General features: G+C 36.2%; 1 protein-coding gene across 13 annotated transcripts in view; it reads left to right on the top strand.

The window, feature by feature from the left end:
• The window catches only part of ESCO1 (establishment of sister chromatid cohesion N-acetyltransferase 1), a 65,801-nt gene that overhangs the window by 40,563 nt on the left and 8,288 nt on the right, over window positions 1–16,950 (top strand). For 8 of the 13 annotated variants that reach the window (XM_026006541.2, XM_026006542.2, XM_026006545.2 and 5 more), the window contains one exon: window positions 15,373–15,462. In XM_026006541.2, coding sequence (XP_025862326.1) covers window positions 15,373–15,462 — 90 coding nt within the window. Of the gene's footprint in view, window positions 1–14,687; window positions 14,810–15,372; window positions 15,463–16,950 lie in introns of all 13 variants that reach the window. The other 5 variants (XR_011996742.1, XR_011996745.1, XR_011996743.1 and 2 more) reach the window with 2 other exon arrangements.

Here is a 16,950-nt window from a genome sequence, read left to right as displayed (position 1 = left end):
TTAGGCAGGCTCCATGCTGATCTTAGAGCTTGACGCAGGGCAAGGTTCTGTCTCATGACCCTGAGATCATGACCTGAGCCAAAACCAAGAGTCAGATGCTTAACTGACCGAGCCATCCAGGCACCCTGAGAAATAATATTTTAGTGACATAAAATAGGAGAGGAGTAGTACATGTATGTGGTATGTGTTGTGTTGGAGTACTGTGGCATTGGTCAAAAAGGGGAAATTAATGACAAGAAAAACTGAACAAATATTTGACAGATTCCTGATTGGCTATAGAGATACACTATTCAGTATAATATTAAACCATCAAAGTAAAAATGCTATTCCTCCTCATGGAGATGAATGTACAGCGTAAAGAATATAATCAATGATATTGTAATAGTGTATGGTGACCAGTGATAGCTCTACTTATCAGCTCTGCATAATTTGAGTTGTATAGACTTGTTGAATCACTGTGTTGTATACCTTAAAGTAGTGTAACCTTGTGTATCAAGTATACTTCAATAAAAAATAAGAGAAATAATGATATGTATTTAAAAAAAATGCTTTTCCTCAGTCACATTAGCCAGTGTTCATAGTCCCATTCACCTATTGTAGGAGGTTACCTTAGTAGCAGTAGTTATAGAATATTTGTATGTCAAAGAGAGTTCTATTAGTGCTGCTACAGAAAGCTGAGTCAGGGAAACAAACCATGATCCAGGACCTCTTAATTAATCTTTAATTACTTTTTATGTGAAATTTGACTACATGTTAATGTACTTATGCATACTTTTTCTTTATTCCTTTTGAAGGTGATTATGAAAAGGAAACTGCGTGTTAGAAGTAATAGAGAAAGAATAGAGATTTTTAAATCTTAGGAATGGGAAAGGAATCTGAAGTGAAGTAGAGTTGGCTCTTAGAACTGTACTCTGGAATCACTGGGGAGTAGGGAGCCAGGTGTATTTGTAGGAGGGAGTTAGAGCCAGGTCAGAGAATGGTCTGAGTTTCATTGAGTTATTCTGCTTTAAAGGTAAGGCTATCGCATCCTGTGTTGAAAGTTGAGAAATAGTCTTTAGAAACAGGTAGGAAATTGTTACATAAAAATTACAAAACATTTGATATTTCAAGTATTTATCTCTTTTCTGATCCCGTTTTTTAATTTTTCTACTTTTTTGTATCTTAAAGACTTAGAATATTACGATACATAAATATAGGATGGGAGCAACACTTCCATTCCTTAGTCAGAAATTAATTTTGCTTTGGGATAGAGGTCCATATGATGGAGGAAAAATGCCTTTACAGTGAATGCAACATGCATCAAATTTTTACTTTTTTTTTTATTAAAAAAAATTTTTTTTAAAGATTTTATTTATTTATTCATGAGAGACACAGAGAAAGAGAGAGGCAGAGACATAGGCCAAGGGAGAAGCAGGCTCCATGTGGGGAGCCTGAGGCGGAAATCGATCCGAGGACCCTGGGATCACAACCTGAGCCAAAGGCAGATACTCAACCACTGGGCCATCCATGGGTCCCAAATTTTTACATTTTTAAAAGTTAACAAACTCTGGGGGAAGGAGAACTTATAAAGTATCTAGTGACAAAAACTTCTTTAAATCTGTTTTTCCTCCACCTTTCCCAGTTCTGGAAAGGTTGCCACCATCTAACTCATTTCTTCCAACAGAAAATTTCAGAATAATCCTTTAGTTTTCTTTTTGCATTCCTTTTACTCAACCTGTTAGTAAATCTCACCTTCAAAATAGATTCCAAATACTCGTACTTCTATCACGTCTACTAGATGCTTCTACTCCATACCAGCTGTCATCATCTCTTGCCTCGTAATGGTTTCCTAACTGATCTCCTTCCTTTTTAAAAAATTCCCCAGTGAGGGGCACCTGGTGATCCGGGGGTCCTAGGATCGATCCTCATTGGGGTCTCTGCAGGGAGCCTGCTTCTCCCTCTGCTTATGTCTCTGCCTCTCTCTCTGTGTCTCTCATGAATAAATAAACAAAATCCTTAAAAAACCAGAAAATAAAATAAAATTCTCCAGTGAATTCTTACCACATATAGACTAAAATCCAGGGTACTTAGTGTGGCATCAAGGCCTCACATACTCCAGCTTCTCTAACTTATCTAACACTCTTCCCATACTTGCTATATTCCATTCATATATATCTTTCTTTTGTTCCTAAACCACTCCAACTACATTCCATTCTTAGTGTGTTTTTATTTACTTTTTGTTGCGCTGTTCTTCTCTCAGAGACATAGGCAGAGGGAGAAGCAGGCTCCCTGGGGAGAGCCTTATGCGGGACTTGATTCCAAGACCCTGGGATTATGTGCCACGAGCCAAAGGCAGATGCTCAGCCGCTGAGCCACCCAACGTCCCTACTGGCATTGTGTATGGAAGGATAGTAGAGACTGAAGTAGAACTTACCTTTCGTTTTCCCCAAGAGTGTAATCTTTCTGCTGCCAGGCACCTATATATTCTGTCAGGCAGCAGGGGCTATCTCTTAGATCTAATTAAGAATTGAGTTGGGGGACCTGGCTGGCTCAGGTGGTAGAGCATGTGACTCTCTCATTTTTTTTTAAATAAAATTTTTTAGAATATTAAAATTATTTATTTATTTATTCATGAGGGAAACAGAGAGAGAGAGAGAGAGAATGGCAGAGACACAGGCAGAGGGAGAAATTGACTCCATGCAGGGAGCCTGATGTGGGACTTGATCCAGAGACTCCAGGATCACCCTGGGCTGAAGGCAGGCACTAAACCCCTGAGCCACCCAGGGATCCTCTTTAAATTCTACTTCATACATGGGGCTTGGACTCACTACCCTCAGGCATGCTTTACCAGCCAGGCACCCCAAGCATGTGACTCTTGATCTCAAGGTTGTGAATTCAAAACCCACCTTGGGCCCGCGGGTGGGCCTGGCGGCTGGGGTTCCTCCTCCCGAGGGAGAGGCTCTGGTCTAATAAAAAAAAAAAACAAAACACCTTGGGCATAGAGCTTACTTTGGGGGGAAAAAAAAAAGTTGGGATGAAATTTTACTTTGTTTTCCCATCCATTTTGGTTTTCAGTGTTTTAAGATTGGGATCAAGTGCCTCTCTCCAGCAAAAATTAAGGATCTAAACTCTGTAGTACACAGATCATTATATTCCTTCCAGCTCAACTCAGCAAGTGTCCCATGTGAGAGAATTGGTAGAGAATTTTCTGTTTGAAACTCCTTCATATTTCAGACAGCCGTGCCAACTCACTTAGCCATTGAGATTTTGAATTTTCTCATCCCAGCGGGATATTGTTCTCCTTGTCCTCTGCCTCTGGGAGTCTTGCTTTCTTGCTCATGCTCCCAGACGTGGTCAGTGTTTTGGGATAAAAATGGCCACTGGTCTCTACTTACCTAGGAAGGGTTTGTTCATCCCTGGAAATCAATCCACAACTCTTCAGTGCTTTTAAAGAAGACATGGCTTTTAGTTTATTGGATTTACTTATTTATTTATTTTTTTGCTTAAATACAGATTTATTGCAAACCGACACTGGAGAGGGGACTTGGATATTTTCTTATTAAAACAGGAACAATGATATTTTGTGACCTCCTTTGCCTTAACTGGGAATATAACTCCCAAAGATGTGCATTTTGAGAACATTTTTATTTGAGTATAGGAGTGAGTGGACTTTGGGGCATGAGTTTTTAAAAATTATGACCAATATTGAGGAGGTCAGTTTATTTGTGCCTTAAGCCCCACATAATCTTGATAAGATTTATATCAAATAAAATATTTCTTATATACTAGAAAGTTATTATATGTTGAAAAGTACTAACTAGGTGAATCCTAAAAAAAGGCTATTTAGGATGCTATAGTATTTGAGAATGACAGGAGAGAAAAGAATCTCATAATTCCACTTGTTTGACTTTCTATTAGATCTGACCCAAGGGTATCTTATGAGAAATATTATTCCTACAGTAATAGATTTTGATGTAATTATAGTAGAAGTTCTTTTAACTAACAAAATTGGGAGAATTGGATCAGTTAATCAGAAAAGTGATTCACGTGGACCCTAGATATGCGAATACCCAGATAACGATGGCTTAAATCATAAGGCTATGTATTAAGTCTGGAGGTATGTAGTTTTAGGGTTGTTCCATCCAGCAGTTCAACCATGTCATCATGAGTGCTGTTTCTCATTCAGCGCTCTCCTCTCCCAAGGTACTGACTTTTTGGCTTCACAGCTGTGAAGGACCACTTTAGTGGTCCTTAATTAAAGTAGACTGCTGTAGTCCAGATATCTTGGTCAAATTTAAAGTAAGAATGTTAGTTGGGGTGGGTACTCTTTCAAATAGGGTCTTTCAAGTGGCTTTTTCCTTTTATCAGTGAAAGACATTTTTTCCGGAAGTTCTTACAAAGTTCCTTTTGTCTCATTCACCAGAACAACGGGGTCTGGTAACCACCCTTAGATGCAAGGGAGCTAGGAAAGCAAGAATCTGGCAAAAAAAAAAAGAACGAAGATAATGATGATTGGTTTATGCCAGTGGTTCTCAAGGTAGGGGAATTTGATGTTTGTTACATAATCTTCTATTAGGTAACATCTGGAAATATGTGGAGAATATTGTTGACATTTAGTGTGTAGGTGCTAACGGTGCCAAACTTTTGCAGTGCAGTTCCAAAGAAGATAGAACATCTAGCCTAAAATGTCAGAAATAGCCCTGTTGAGAAACAGACTAATCATAATTTATGCACAGATTGCCATACCAAACAAAACGGGCCAAAAAAAAAAATTGGAGAGAATGGCTATGGGATAGGCAAAGGACAATGTTTTCTGTATGGTCATTACATAGATTAAACATTTTACTAGAAATTGAAACATATAAATTTATATTAAATGTAATTGCTATGGGGAGACTCTTTCTTTGAGTATGGATCCCCTGATAAGCTTTGGGTTTTTCCTCATATAGATCATACTCCTAGGTATCCCTACAATATAGTTAAAAAAAAAAAAATAGAGCAAGAGCTTAGATATTGTAAAATAATCTGACAATCTGGATACAGAATCATTATTATTATATTTTTGATTTTTGAAAGACACTGCTTGTTTTGCTTTGTCCTAGAGTATTCTATATAACTTCATTAAAACAACTATCTTTCCACTATTTAGCTAATATTTGATTCCATTGTATAGTTAAAATAATAAACAAATTGGCATAAACAAATCTAGGAACAAACAAATGACACTTGGTAATCCTGTCTCACTCAGGTGTGGAATAACAAGGTAGTTCACTGATCTTGAGTCGGTTACTGTGTTCCAGGTATCCATTTCTGTTACACAATGAAAAGTGAGCATTGGATAATCCAGCAAGTTAATTAGGTGGACATCAATTAAGAAAGTTTCCTCCATATAGCAAAATACCTAATAGCACAAATTGAACTCTAGACTCTTCCTGAATGATAAATTGGGTTACTTTAATAAAGACCAAATTTCATCACTTCTCTTATAGGTTTTTGTTTTTCTTCATCAGAAACTAATTAACCTCAAAGTAGTTTTAAGACTAGTATTTTATCTATGAAAATGTGCTGTTCAGAACATATAAAGGACCTCTTATGAAAACCTATTTTTTAGGACTTAGTTTTCACCATTCCCTGAGAAAAATTTATTATTATTATTTAAAAATTTTTTTTGAATTTTAATTTATTTGAGAGAGAGAATGAGTGAGAAAACACCAGCAGGGAGAGGGAGAAGCAGACTCTGCTGAGGAGGGAGCTTAATGCAGGCCTAAATCCCAGGACCTTAGGAACACTGCCTTAGCCAAAGGCAGACACTTAACTGAGCAGCTAGGCACCCCAAGAAAAATTTATCATTAAAAAAATGCATACATGTCAGGATGTTTGAGAAATAACTTAAAAAATAGATGTTGCTCTCTATTTGGAGTTCCTTCCAAAATTATTTCTTAAAAGATTTATTTATTTTATAAATAAATATACACGTGTATGTCAGTGGTGGGGAGTGGCAGAGGGAAAGAATCTCAAGCAGACTCTCCACTGGGCATAGAGCCCACGACCCTGAGATCATGACCATAGCCCAAAACAAGAGTTAGGTGCTCAACTGTCTAAGCTAGCCAGGCGCCCCCAGAATAATTTTTAAAATGGCATTTCAGTATTGTCTAGTCTGAAATTATGAAAAGGCATTATTGAGTTTTTTTTTTAAAGATTTTATTTTTATTTATTCATGAGAATACACAGAGAGGAGGGAGAGAGAGAGAGAGGCGGAGAAGCAGGCTCCATGCAGGGAGCCCGACGTGGGACTCGATCCCTGGGTCTCCAGGATCACGTCCTGGGCTGAAGGCGGTGCTAAACCACTGAGCCACCCAGGCTGCCTGAGAATTTTTTAATTATATATTATCATTATATTATCCACAAGAAAGAACATTTAAATACTTTTGACTTTTTAAAAAACAAACAAACAAGCGCTTTTAAGGGCGTTTGTTCCTCAAACTTCTCTTGTGGAGAAAATTTTCTTTTCACATTCTTTTCCTTAAAAAGATTATAATTTAGGTAAATGAAAGGGTGGCCTTCAAATTTTTTATTCTTCAACTTCTCTTACTAAAAATTTATAAAAAGCAGTGTATGTACCTGGAGGTGAAAATTTCACCACTATTACAAGATAAAGAATGAAAAGTGAAAGCCTCCTTACCTCTTCTTTATTTCCAGTCCCATTCTCCAGTGATAATGCACTTTTGGCTGTTTGTTTTATAGCATGACTAAATAAATCAAGCTTTGTATGTATGGCTTATATTTATAAATATAATAAATGTATAAGTTATATGTGTATAAAATGTTTTCTAGTTTTTATTTTTATTTTATTACTTTTAAAGATTTTATTTATTTATTCATGAGAGACAGATGGAGAGAGAGAGGCAGAGACATAGAGGGAGAAGCAGGCTCCTCTCAGGGAGCCTGATGTGGAACTCGATCTCTGGACCCAAGGTCACGCCCTGAGCTGAAGGCAGATGCTCAACCACTGAGCCACCCAGGCATCCCTCTTTCAGTTTTTATTATATTTTATTTTTGTTTTTAGTTCTGTTGGCTGCCTTTAATTTTAATATTTATAAACATTTGACTCCTTGATGCTTACATTCATTATTCCCCTTTCAACCTTCCAGTTTCTCAGTTGTAGTTAATTATTGTAGGTATTCTTAAGTGTTAACTTACTTAATTCACTGTTAACCATTGAAGTAGTTTTCATTCCTCTTTTATGGATTGCAAAACTGAGGCACAAAGGGATTATGCTTTTGGTTTCATAAGTAGAGGCTTTAGTTCTTCAAGCTTGTACCATCCTTTCAAAAATAAATATTATATACTTGATTTACTGTGCTCTGAGCTTGGGATATAGTGTGCTCTGAGCTTTTGGTATGTCGAATGAAGTCTTGGTCCTTTTGGAACTTATGACCCATATAGTATTTCTCATTTTAAACCTTGACAGCTGGGATCCCTGGGTGGCGCAGTGGTTTGGCGCCTGCCTTTGGCCCAGGGCGCGATCCTGGAGACCCGGGATCGAATCCCATATCAGGCTCCCGGTGCATGGAGCCTGCTTCTCCCTCTGCCTGTGTCTCTGCCTCTCTCTCTCTCTCTGTGACTATCATAAAAAAAAAATAAATAAATAAACCTTGACAGCTTAGTCACCGTAAAACTCCAGGTCCCATTATTCCTAGATCAAAGAGAATTGGTCCTAGGATACAGGCTTTACCAAAACAAATAGTTTTACTGGAGGAATAGAAGGTTTTCAGGGGTTCTAGCTTTTATTCATTCATTTTAAATATTGCAGCAAACCAGAAAAATCTTGCTGTCGAAGTATACCTAAAAAATGAAAAGTCTGTAAAATGCCTTTAGTAGAATAGGGTCAGATTTTCCTGATGTAAAACTTACATTCCTACATAAGTTAGTTTACATTTAGGAGAACTAATAACAGTAACATTAACAAATGACATTAATTAAAGGCTTCCTGTCTACCAGGGGCTGATCCAACTTTTTACCTATATTAAACTCCTTATTTCTTTTAGTAAATAATGAGGTGTAGTTACAGTTAATTTATAAATGAGGAAATAAGCAGAAAGATATGTATTTTGCCTAAAGTCATGTAGGTACTATGTAATGGGATTGGCTCTAGAGTCCTTGAATAATAGACTATAGGTTTTTACTATTTTATTTGAATTTCAACAAAATATATTGTGTGTATAATTTAGCTTACATAAATAAATTGACCTGAATACTTTTTTTTTTTTTTTTTAAATTTTATTTTTTTATTTATGATAGGCACACAGTGAGAGAGAGAGAGCCAGAGACACAGGCAGAGGGAGAAGCAGGCTCCATGCACCGGGAGCCTGACGTGGGATTCGATCCCGGGTCTCCAGGATCGCGCCCTGGGCTAAAGGCAGGCGCCAAACCGCTGCGCCACCCAGGGATCCCCGACCTGAATACTTTTAAACTAAAGTCCTCTCAAATAATTTTTTGTGTTCTTTTGAATTTTTAACTATACAAAGGTTTTAAGTGACATTTGACACGTTTAACATGTTTATAATTGGAAATAGAAACTCACGACCTGTATTTTTTTTTTTTTTTTTTTTGCCATTGTACATCTGGTCTATACAGCTGCCAAATGCATCTTCATTAGGTTCAACTATAGTCACGGTTTTTCCTTTTTTTTTTTTTTTAAATATTTTATTTATTCATGAGAGACACACAGAGAGAGAGAAGGAGAGGCAGAGACACAGGCAGAGGGAGAAGCAGGCTCCATGCAGGGAGCCTGACATGGGACTTGATCCTAGGTCTCCAGGATCAGGCCCTGGGCTGAAGGCAGATCGCTGAGCCACCCGGGCTTCCCCCGAACCCCTTTTTTTTAAAAAAAAAGATTTAATTAATTTATTTATGAGAGAGGGAGAGAGAGAGAGAGAGAGAGAGAGAGGCAGAGACATAGGCAGAGGAAGAAGCAGGCTCCCTGCAGGGAGCCCAGTGTGGGATTTGATCCCGGGATTTCAGGATCACACCCTGAGCCGGAGGCAGACGCTTTAACCGCTGAGCCACCCAGGCATTTCTCATGATTTTTCCCTATCTAAAATCTTTATTTCTATTTCTCCCTGATTCTCCCAGGAATTCATGACCTCTCTACATTATTAGTTCTTGTTTGCCCTTGTAAATGTATTTCTCATAATTTCCTTATAAATTCTCTTCTTTCTAGCAAAATTGATATATGCATTATCTTGTGCATGGCTTATAATTTTCTGCCATTTTTAGTTTTGTACATTCTGTCACCAGGAATGCCTTCCCATTCTCATCTGTATTCTTCAAGAAAACACCATCTCTTCTGTGAAACATTTTTGGTTTCCTTTTTAGTCTCAATAAGAGTTTTTTCTCTGCTTAAAATCATTGTAATACTTCTTGAAATATTATTTTGCCTTCTCTTGGAGTTTCATGCTTCATTTTGATAACTGCTTTTTTGAGAATTAAATGCTTTAAATATGCACATTGGTTGTAAGAAACAGTGAATTCAGTATATAAAAAGTTGAGTTTGAATCAAGGAAAAGTTCCTTTCAGACATAGAGGTGCAAACATAATTGCACCTCCTTTTTTTGTTTTATTTTATCAGGATGAGTCTAATTTTTAAAAATTTTTTTTAAAAGACTTTATTTATTGATTGCCTCTCTCTGTCTCTCATGAATCAGAGACACAGGCAGAGGGAGAAGCAGGTTCCATGCAGGGAGCCCGATGTGGGACTTGATCCCAGGACCCTGGGATCATGGCCTGAGCCAAAGGCAGATGCTCAACCGCTGAGTCACCCAGGTGTCCCCATAATTGCACCTTCTATTACAGACATTTGTTTATTTTTTATTTCTTCAATTCGTTAAGATTCTTGCGGTCAGTATGGCATACTAGTGAGCCTCTTTTTTTTTTTTTTTTTTTTAAGATTTTTATGTATTCATGAGAGAGACAAAAAGAGAGGCAGAGACCGGCAGAGGGAGAAGCAGGCTCCTTTTGGGGAGCCCAATGCAGGATTTAATCCTAGGACCCCAGGATAACGTTCTGAGCTGAAGGCAGATGCTAAACCACTGAGCCACCCAGGTGTCCCTCTAGTGAGCCTCTTCCTAGTTATAGGACCATAACAAGTTATTCAACCTTGTTTACTTGTAAAAATGGAAAAAATAACACAAAACTCAGATAATTTTTTTCTAGGCTTGTTATTCAAACATTAACTACTTATTCCATTGTTTTTTTTTTTTTTAAAGATTTTTATTTATTTATTCATGAGAGAAACAGAGAGAGAGAGAGAGAGAGAGGCAGAGACACAGGCAGAGGGAGAAGCAGGCTCCATGCAGGGAGCCCAATGTGGGACATGATCCCGGGACTCCAGGATCACACCCTGTACCAAAGGTGGCGCTAAACCGCTGAGCCACCCGGGCACCCTCCAGAGTTTGAAATACCAAAGCTATTATTAAAATTATTATTAGATTTTAAAAATTACTATTAAAAAGATTGTTTTTCCCATCACGTAAGGTAGTGCAAAGGACAGATAGATAAGTAAACATATCTAAATCATATGGAAAATACTAGAGTAGTAATACATACAGGATACGGTCTGAATATAGAGCATTAGGATACCTAACAAAGATTGGAAAGGGAAGTTAACACTAGAATAGAGTCAGAAAGGACAAGTTAGGAGTCCTTTGTCCCCAGGAGAGTATAGAATAGAGACCTATTGGATCAGAGGAATAGTGTGTGTAAAAGTTGAGATATTTAAAGTATTTCATTATGACTTCTGACTGGGACATGTGTTAGGAAACCTTCAAGAGAGGAAGTTTGAAGACGTAGGTGAGGAACCAGATTGCAAATGACCTTGTGAAGGTATCACAGATGAAAATAACCTACAAGAAAATGCTGTTACCATTATGATAGTAATAAGAACTGTTATTTATTGGGTATATAGTATTGTATTAGGCTGTTAGGCACTGTTTATCATGTTTTCTCAACTTCTCAGTAAATTTATATTGTAGTTTTTACATCAATTTTTTTTTTTTTGTGAGGAAACCAGAGTTTAGAGAGGTAAAGTAACTGTTGCAAGGCAACACAGCTAGTAAGCAGAATCTGGATTTGAATCTGTTCTGTCTGATTTTTAAAGTCTTTATAACTTTGCTATGCTGCCTAAATTAGTGGTGTGCACACATGGTAGGTGGTCAGTACCTATTTCCTGAATTGACTGAATTTTTCCATCTAATTTCCATCTAATTATTTGACTTTTCATACTTTTAAAGTTCAGTGACAGTCACACTGAGTAGAAACACATCTTTATTAGCATTGCTGATAATATATGATAATTTTTACAAATAGTGTCCAAACATGCACTTGAAACCAGCTGCTGGGGATAGTTAAGTATATTAATAATTTTATAAACTATTAAAGTAGAATAAGTAGAAAATACAGATATGCTAAAAAGGAAAAAAACTATATCACTTAGATTTAAAAGATGAAAAGATTACTGTTTTTTACATAAAAGTTAAAGAATATAACCACATCTTAAAAAAATCATTTAATTCCTTAAAATCATATATTCCCTTAGGGTTCGAAGCTCTCCAAATATAATTCTCTATACTGTTTATTTGTTTGAATTAAGATCCATATATTGCATTCGTTGGAATATCCCTTAAGTCTCTCTTAATCTAAAGAGTCTCCCTCTATGTCTTTTTTTCTTGCAATATTGACAGCTTTTTTAAAAGCTTGTTGTTGATTTTATTTCTCAGGATGTTCCTTCATGAGTATTCTTATTCAGCCTTTTATGAAAGTGATTAGTATATGAACTTTAAAAATTGGAATATAATTTACATACAATTACATGTTTGGTCAGTGAATTTTGACAATTATATACATTAGTGTATTCACTACTTAATGTATTTTGTTTTCAGTTAATATTTTTTTTTAATGGAAAAAGAGGAGAAATCCTTTCCATTCTTTAGATTCTAAAGTTTAAAGTGAGTACAGTAGCAAGGAACAAAAAAATAATCATTCATTGCTATTAGGAATGTAAAACTTTCACAGCCAGATGGGTCATTTAAGAAAATTAGGGGTTTGGAAAAATACTACTCACTAGCAGAGGGATGTTAGAAGTAAAGGTGAGAAATGTAAATGAACTGCGTTGGAATTTATATCTTTACAGAAGGCTGTGGCTGTTTGATTATTCCTCTAAATCATATGTACCCTTCCCCCACCTCTGCCTAGGTTTCAAGCAGCTGACAAGCTCCTCTAAACTTTTTATTTTTATTTTTTTTAAAGATTTATTTATTTGTTTATTTGTTTATTTATTTATTTATGATAGACACAGAGAGAGAGAGAGAGAGAGAGAGAGGCAGAGACACAGGAGGAGGGAGAAGCAGGCTCCATGCCAGGAGCCTGACGTGGGACTCGATCCAGTACTCCAGGATCGCACCCTGGGCCAAAGGCAGGCGCTAAACCGCTGAGCCACCCAGGGATCCCCTCTAAACTTTTTAAAGTCAAGAGGATCATGTGATTATTAACTCCAAGAAAGAGATAACTGCAGTTGAGGCATATAAATGTCCTGAGTATGTTTTTTGACAGACATGAGCCAATGTGGGTTGTTTTTTTTTTTTTTAAAGATTTATTTATTTATTCAGAGAGAGCGGAGAGAGAGGCAGAGACAGGCAGAGGGAGAAGCAGGCTCCATGCAGGAAGCCCGATGTGGGACTCGATCCTGTGTCTCCAGTATCACACCCTGGGCTGCAGGCGGCGCTAAACCGCTGCGCCACCAGGGCTGCCCGAGCCAATGTGGTTTTTTGCATTTGTCCATGATGTTGTATTTAACTTTGGCGGCTTTATTAATTAACTTGTGTTTTCTTAGAGTAGTACACTGATCTTAGTTTGATATCATTAGGAAAGTAGAATGGAAATTACTGAGTGGCTACTCTGTGTGAGGAATTATCTTAAATATAATCTTAACAACTAAGTGTGGAGGTGATGGCAGCCATTTTTGTACATAGCCTACATCAGGAAACAGAGTTTGTGATTTGTGCGAGGTCATGCAGCTGGTAACTACCAAGAACAAGGCTTTACACCCTGAACTTTTACTCCAGAACTCTTAAGTAGTTTTCACTGAAATATGCTGTCTTCATGAAACTTAAAAAAATAGTAATCTACCCCTTACAAATTCTTGCTGCTTGTATGTACATGAAAAAAAAACTGAGTCACATTTAAAACATAAAATTATGTGAAATCCAATTGTGATGCAGTTTTTGGCAAGAATGTACAGGTGTCAAGTTGTTTGAGAAAGTTTAATACTAAAAAGTCAGTAAAACAAAATAATTTGTTCTAGGGCCTGTAGTGCAATATAATGACATTAGACCAGCATTTTTGTTTTTAAAGATAATAGGAAAATAACTTAATCAGATTTTCTTTATTTTTATTTATCTATTCATTTTAAAGATTTTTATCTATTTATTCATGAGAGGGACAGAGAGAGAGAGAGAGAGAGAGAGAGAGAGAGGCAGAGACACAGGCAGAGGGAGAAGCAGGCTCCATGCAGGGAGCCTGACATGGGACTTGATCTCGGGTCTCCAGGGTCATGCTCTGGGCTGATAGTGGCGCCAAACCACTGGGCCACCAGGGCTGCCCTCAGATTTTCTTTTTTTTCTTTCTTTCTTTCTTTTTTTTTTTTTTTTTTATGCCCTCAGATTTTCGTTAGATAATTCAGATCAGGAGCTATGACTTTCTTATAAGTGGGAGTTACTTAAATTTTGTAGCTCTTCATTGAATTTGTAGTTCAACTTTTAAAATGAAAAGTCTCCATTTTCATTTTATGGAAAATGGGTTTATTTTATTTTTAATTTTTTTAAAGAGTTTATTTATTTATTCGTGAGACACACACACAAAGAGGCAGGGACATAGGCAGAGGGAGAAGCAGGCTCCCTGCGGAGAACCTGATGCAGTACTTAATCCCAGAACCCTAGGATCACCACTTGAGCTAAAGGCAGATGCTGAACCACTGAGCCATCCAGGCATCAAAAATGGGTTTATTTTAAAAGTGTTTCCCAAGTTAATGTAGTAATATTAATTTGTTTTTAAAAGGTGATATCTTTTGTACGTTTTAAAAATTGTTTACCTAAATTCAGATTTAATTTCTAATTTGAAAAAAATGACTTCTGTGGCTGTTGTTTCTGCTCCTTCTTTTCAGATATTGAGAACTTTTAACCAATCATAATTATAATCACCCAAAGTTCACTTACCTTTGAGTGCTCTATTTTTAAAACACATTCTTATTTGAATACCCTAAGTTGTTTACTAAGCTTATACTGGACTCTTTGTCCCCAAGATCCTGCCCCTGCCCTCAAAAAATCATCTAAATTGTTATAAGAAAATCAGCCTGTTCTCTGACTTGTCATAATATTAAGAAAAAATGTAGTTACCTTTTTCTTGGTTTTATTGAGCTTTCATAGTACAAGATTTCAGAAGATCATGGTTTTCTCTAATAGAAATACATTGCTTCTTGAAAGGCTTTTTTTTTTTTTTTTAAATGTAAAATTGGTTGGGTAAGACAAATGAAACAACCAGTTAAGCTCATTCCTTCTGTACTTATTAACTTCAAAGCTCCTAGTTTTAACCTCTGGTTCAGTCCCATCTTACTAGATTTAAGTGGCTTTTGTTTTGTTTTTTTTTTCATGCAGGTTCTGCTCATTAATCACCACGAGTGTGGATCTGAAGAAGAGTTTATTACCTCTTTTTTTGAGTATGTTTAACTTCAGATACACACAACGTAGCTTCTCCTTCCCTATTAGATTCTTAGAAGGTAGTTATATTTTTATAGTCTCCTTCTTGTGACTTTGATAGTTGTGATCAATATGATCAATAAGAATTAAAAACTATTCCTTACGACATATTGGGCTACTGCATGCAAATCAGTTCATTTAAAACCTCCTGGAGGTCTTTGGCATGCCAGACATAAAACCATGAGTGTTTGTTTGTGGAGGTAACCATGTTCTAAAGAAATTTAAGAGTTAAATTCTTTTATCAAGAAGCTGAGAGAATTATCTTTTAGGCTCTGGGAATCACTGACTTTAAGGGGCTTGCTTTTGGTGTGTGATTTTCAAAATTAATTTAAAATGGGAAGTGATAAATTAATATTCTTGTGGTATTAGATTTCTGAATGATTATTTTAGAGAAATTAGCTTGCATTGTACCTACCGTATGCTTAACAAAATAGCTGAGTCATCATGTCTTGTTAGTTAAACATTAATGAGAATATTTTCTGTACTTGGAATCTTTTAGACACATTGATATATTTTTCTTCTTATATGTGAATCTTATCAATGAAATATGATAACAGAATTCATTCATATTTTTTATATCTAGGGTTGGAAAAAAGAAAGAATTCTGGCTGAATATCCTGATGGCAGGATAATAATGGTTCTTCCTGAAGACCCAAAGTATGCTCTGAAAAAGGTAAATGTCCAGTGCAGTTTCATTTAAAATGGGTAATGTAATTTTGTAGTCAATTTTAACAGAATAATGCATTACTGACATGGCACGTTTAAGCACCAGTTCTGAAAACAAGAAATAAGCATTTAAAGAACATGCTTAAAATTATGCTTAAACTTATGCATCTAAGATATGTGAAATAAATTTTTAGTGAATTGATTACTGTCCTATATTATCAGAAACTTGAGTGATGATATAAAAGGCTTCCTAGTTTATAATGCCACATTAGTGACTTAATCAAATTTCCAGGAGTGCTTGCCTGGCTCAGTTGAAAGAGTGTGTGACTCTTGATTGCAGGTTGTGAGATTGAGTCCCACGTGGGGTATAGAGATAACTAAAATAAATTAAAAACTTGGGGATGTCTGGGTGACTCAGTTGGTTAAACATCCGACTCTTGATTTTGGCTCAGGTCATGATCTCAAGGAATGAGATCATGCCCTGTGTTGAGCCCCACTTTGGGCTCCTTGCTCAGTGTGTAGTTGGCTTGGGATTCTCTTTCTCTCTCCTCCCTGTGCCCCTCTTACACTGGTGCTCTCCTCCTCTAAAATAAATAAATCTTTAAGATTAATCAGTTAAAACTTTGAAAAAAAAGTATTACTTTCATTAAAAAGGAATCAATTACAATTAAAGTTTGATAACCTAGAAAATTAAAATTAACAATTGTGAAGTTTCATTTCAAGAGAAAAATTTTAAATAAATCTTATAGCAAAAGAATATATAATAATAGGTCATCAGAGGTAACTTTGGTGATATAGTCTTGGTTTCGGCTCAGATTGTGAGATCAGCCCCATGTTGGGCTCTGCTCAGAGTCTGCATAAGACTCTCTCTCCCTCTGCCCTTTCCCCTGGTGCTCTGCTTTTCCTCTATCTCTCATAAATAAATCAGTCTTTAAAACAAAAAAAGTTATGAAGTTCTGAAATTAAACATGAGGTAATCATAAAATGTTAAGTGAAAAAAGATACATTCTGATTTATAATTATAAGGTAGGAAATTTAAAGAAGTCCTCTTATCTAGTGTGAGCCAGGTTTTATAAAAGTCCAACTTAGAGTTCCATACTTTGAAAGTTCAGAGAAATAAACCAAAAAGACAATGAAGTCTGGAATCATTGTATTATATTGAGTGTCTTAAAAGGCAGGAAACCATAGGATAAACTTATTTTGAAATGATTTAATATTAATTATATTTTCAAATAATCTACTCAAAGTGTTTTTTTCAACCTTCTTGTGCTTTTTCAGAAATATCTTATAAAGCGGTAGGTCCAGTTGTCTTTTGAGAAACTTATTTTCACTAAAATGTCCAAAATGTCTAGAAAACACAAGGAAAATGATTTATGTATTGTTCTTTTTTTTAGGTTAACAATTGGACCTCTTTAAATTTAGGAAAACTTCACTTGAAAGGGTGACCCTATTATTTGAAAATACGACTAACATTCTACTTTATCTTGTTTTTGAA

This window comes from Vulpes vulpes, chromosome 13 (genome assembly GCF_048418805.1).
Source record: "Vulpes vulpes isolate BD-2025 chromosome 13, VulVul3, whole genome shotgun sequence".
In the NCBI taxonomy this organism is placed as follows: Eukaryota; Metazoa; Chordata; class Mammalia; order Carnivora; family Canidae; genus Vulpes; species Vulpes vulpes.
Note: the sequence above shows the minus strand (reverse complement) of the source record. Positions and strands in the feature narration are given on the sequence as shown.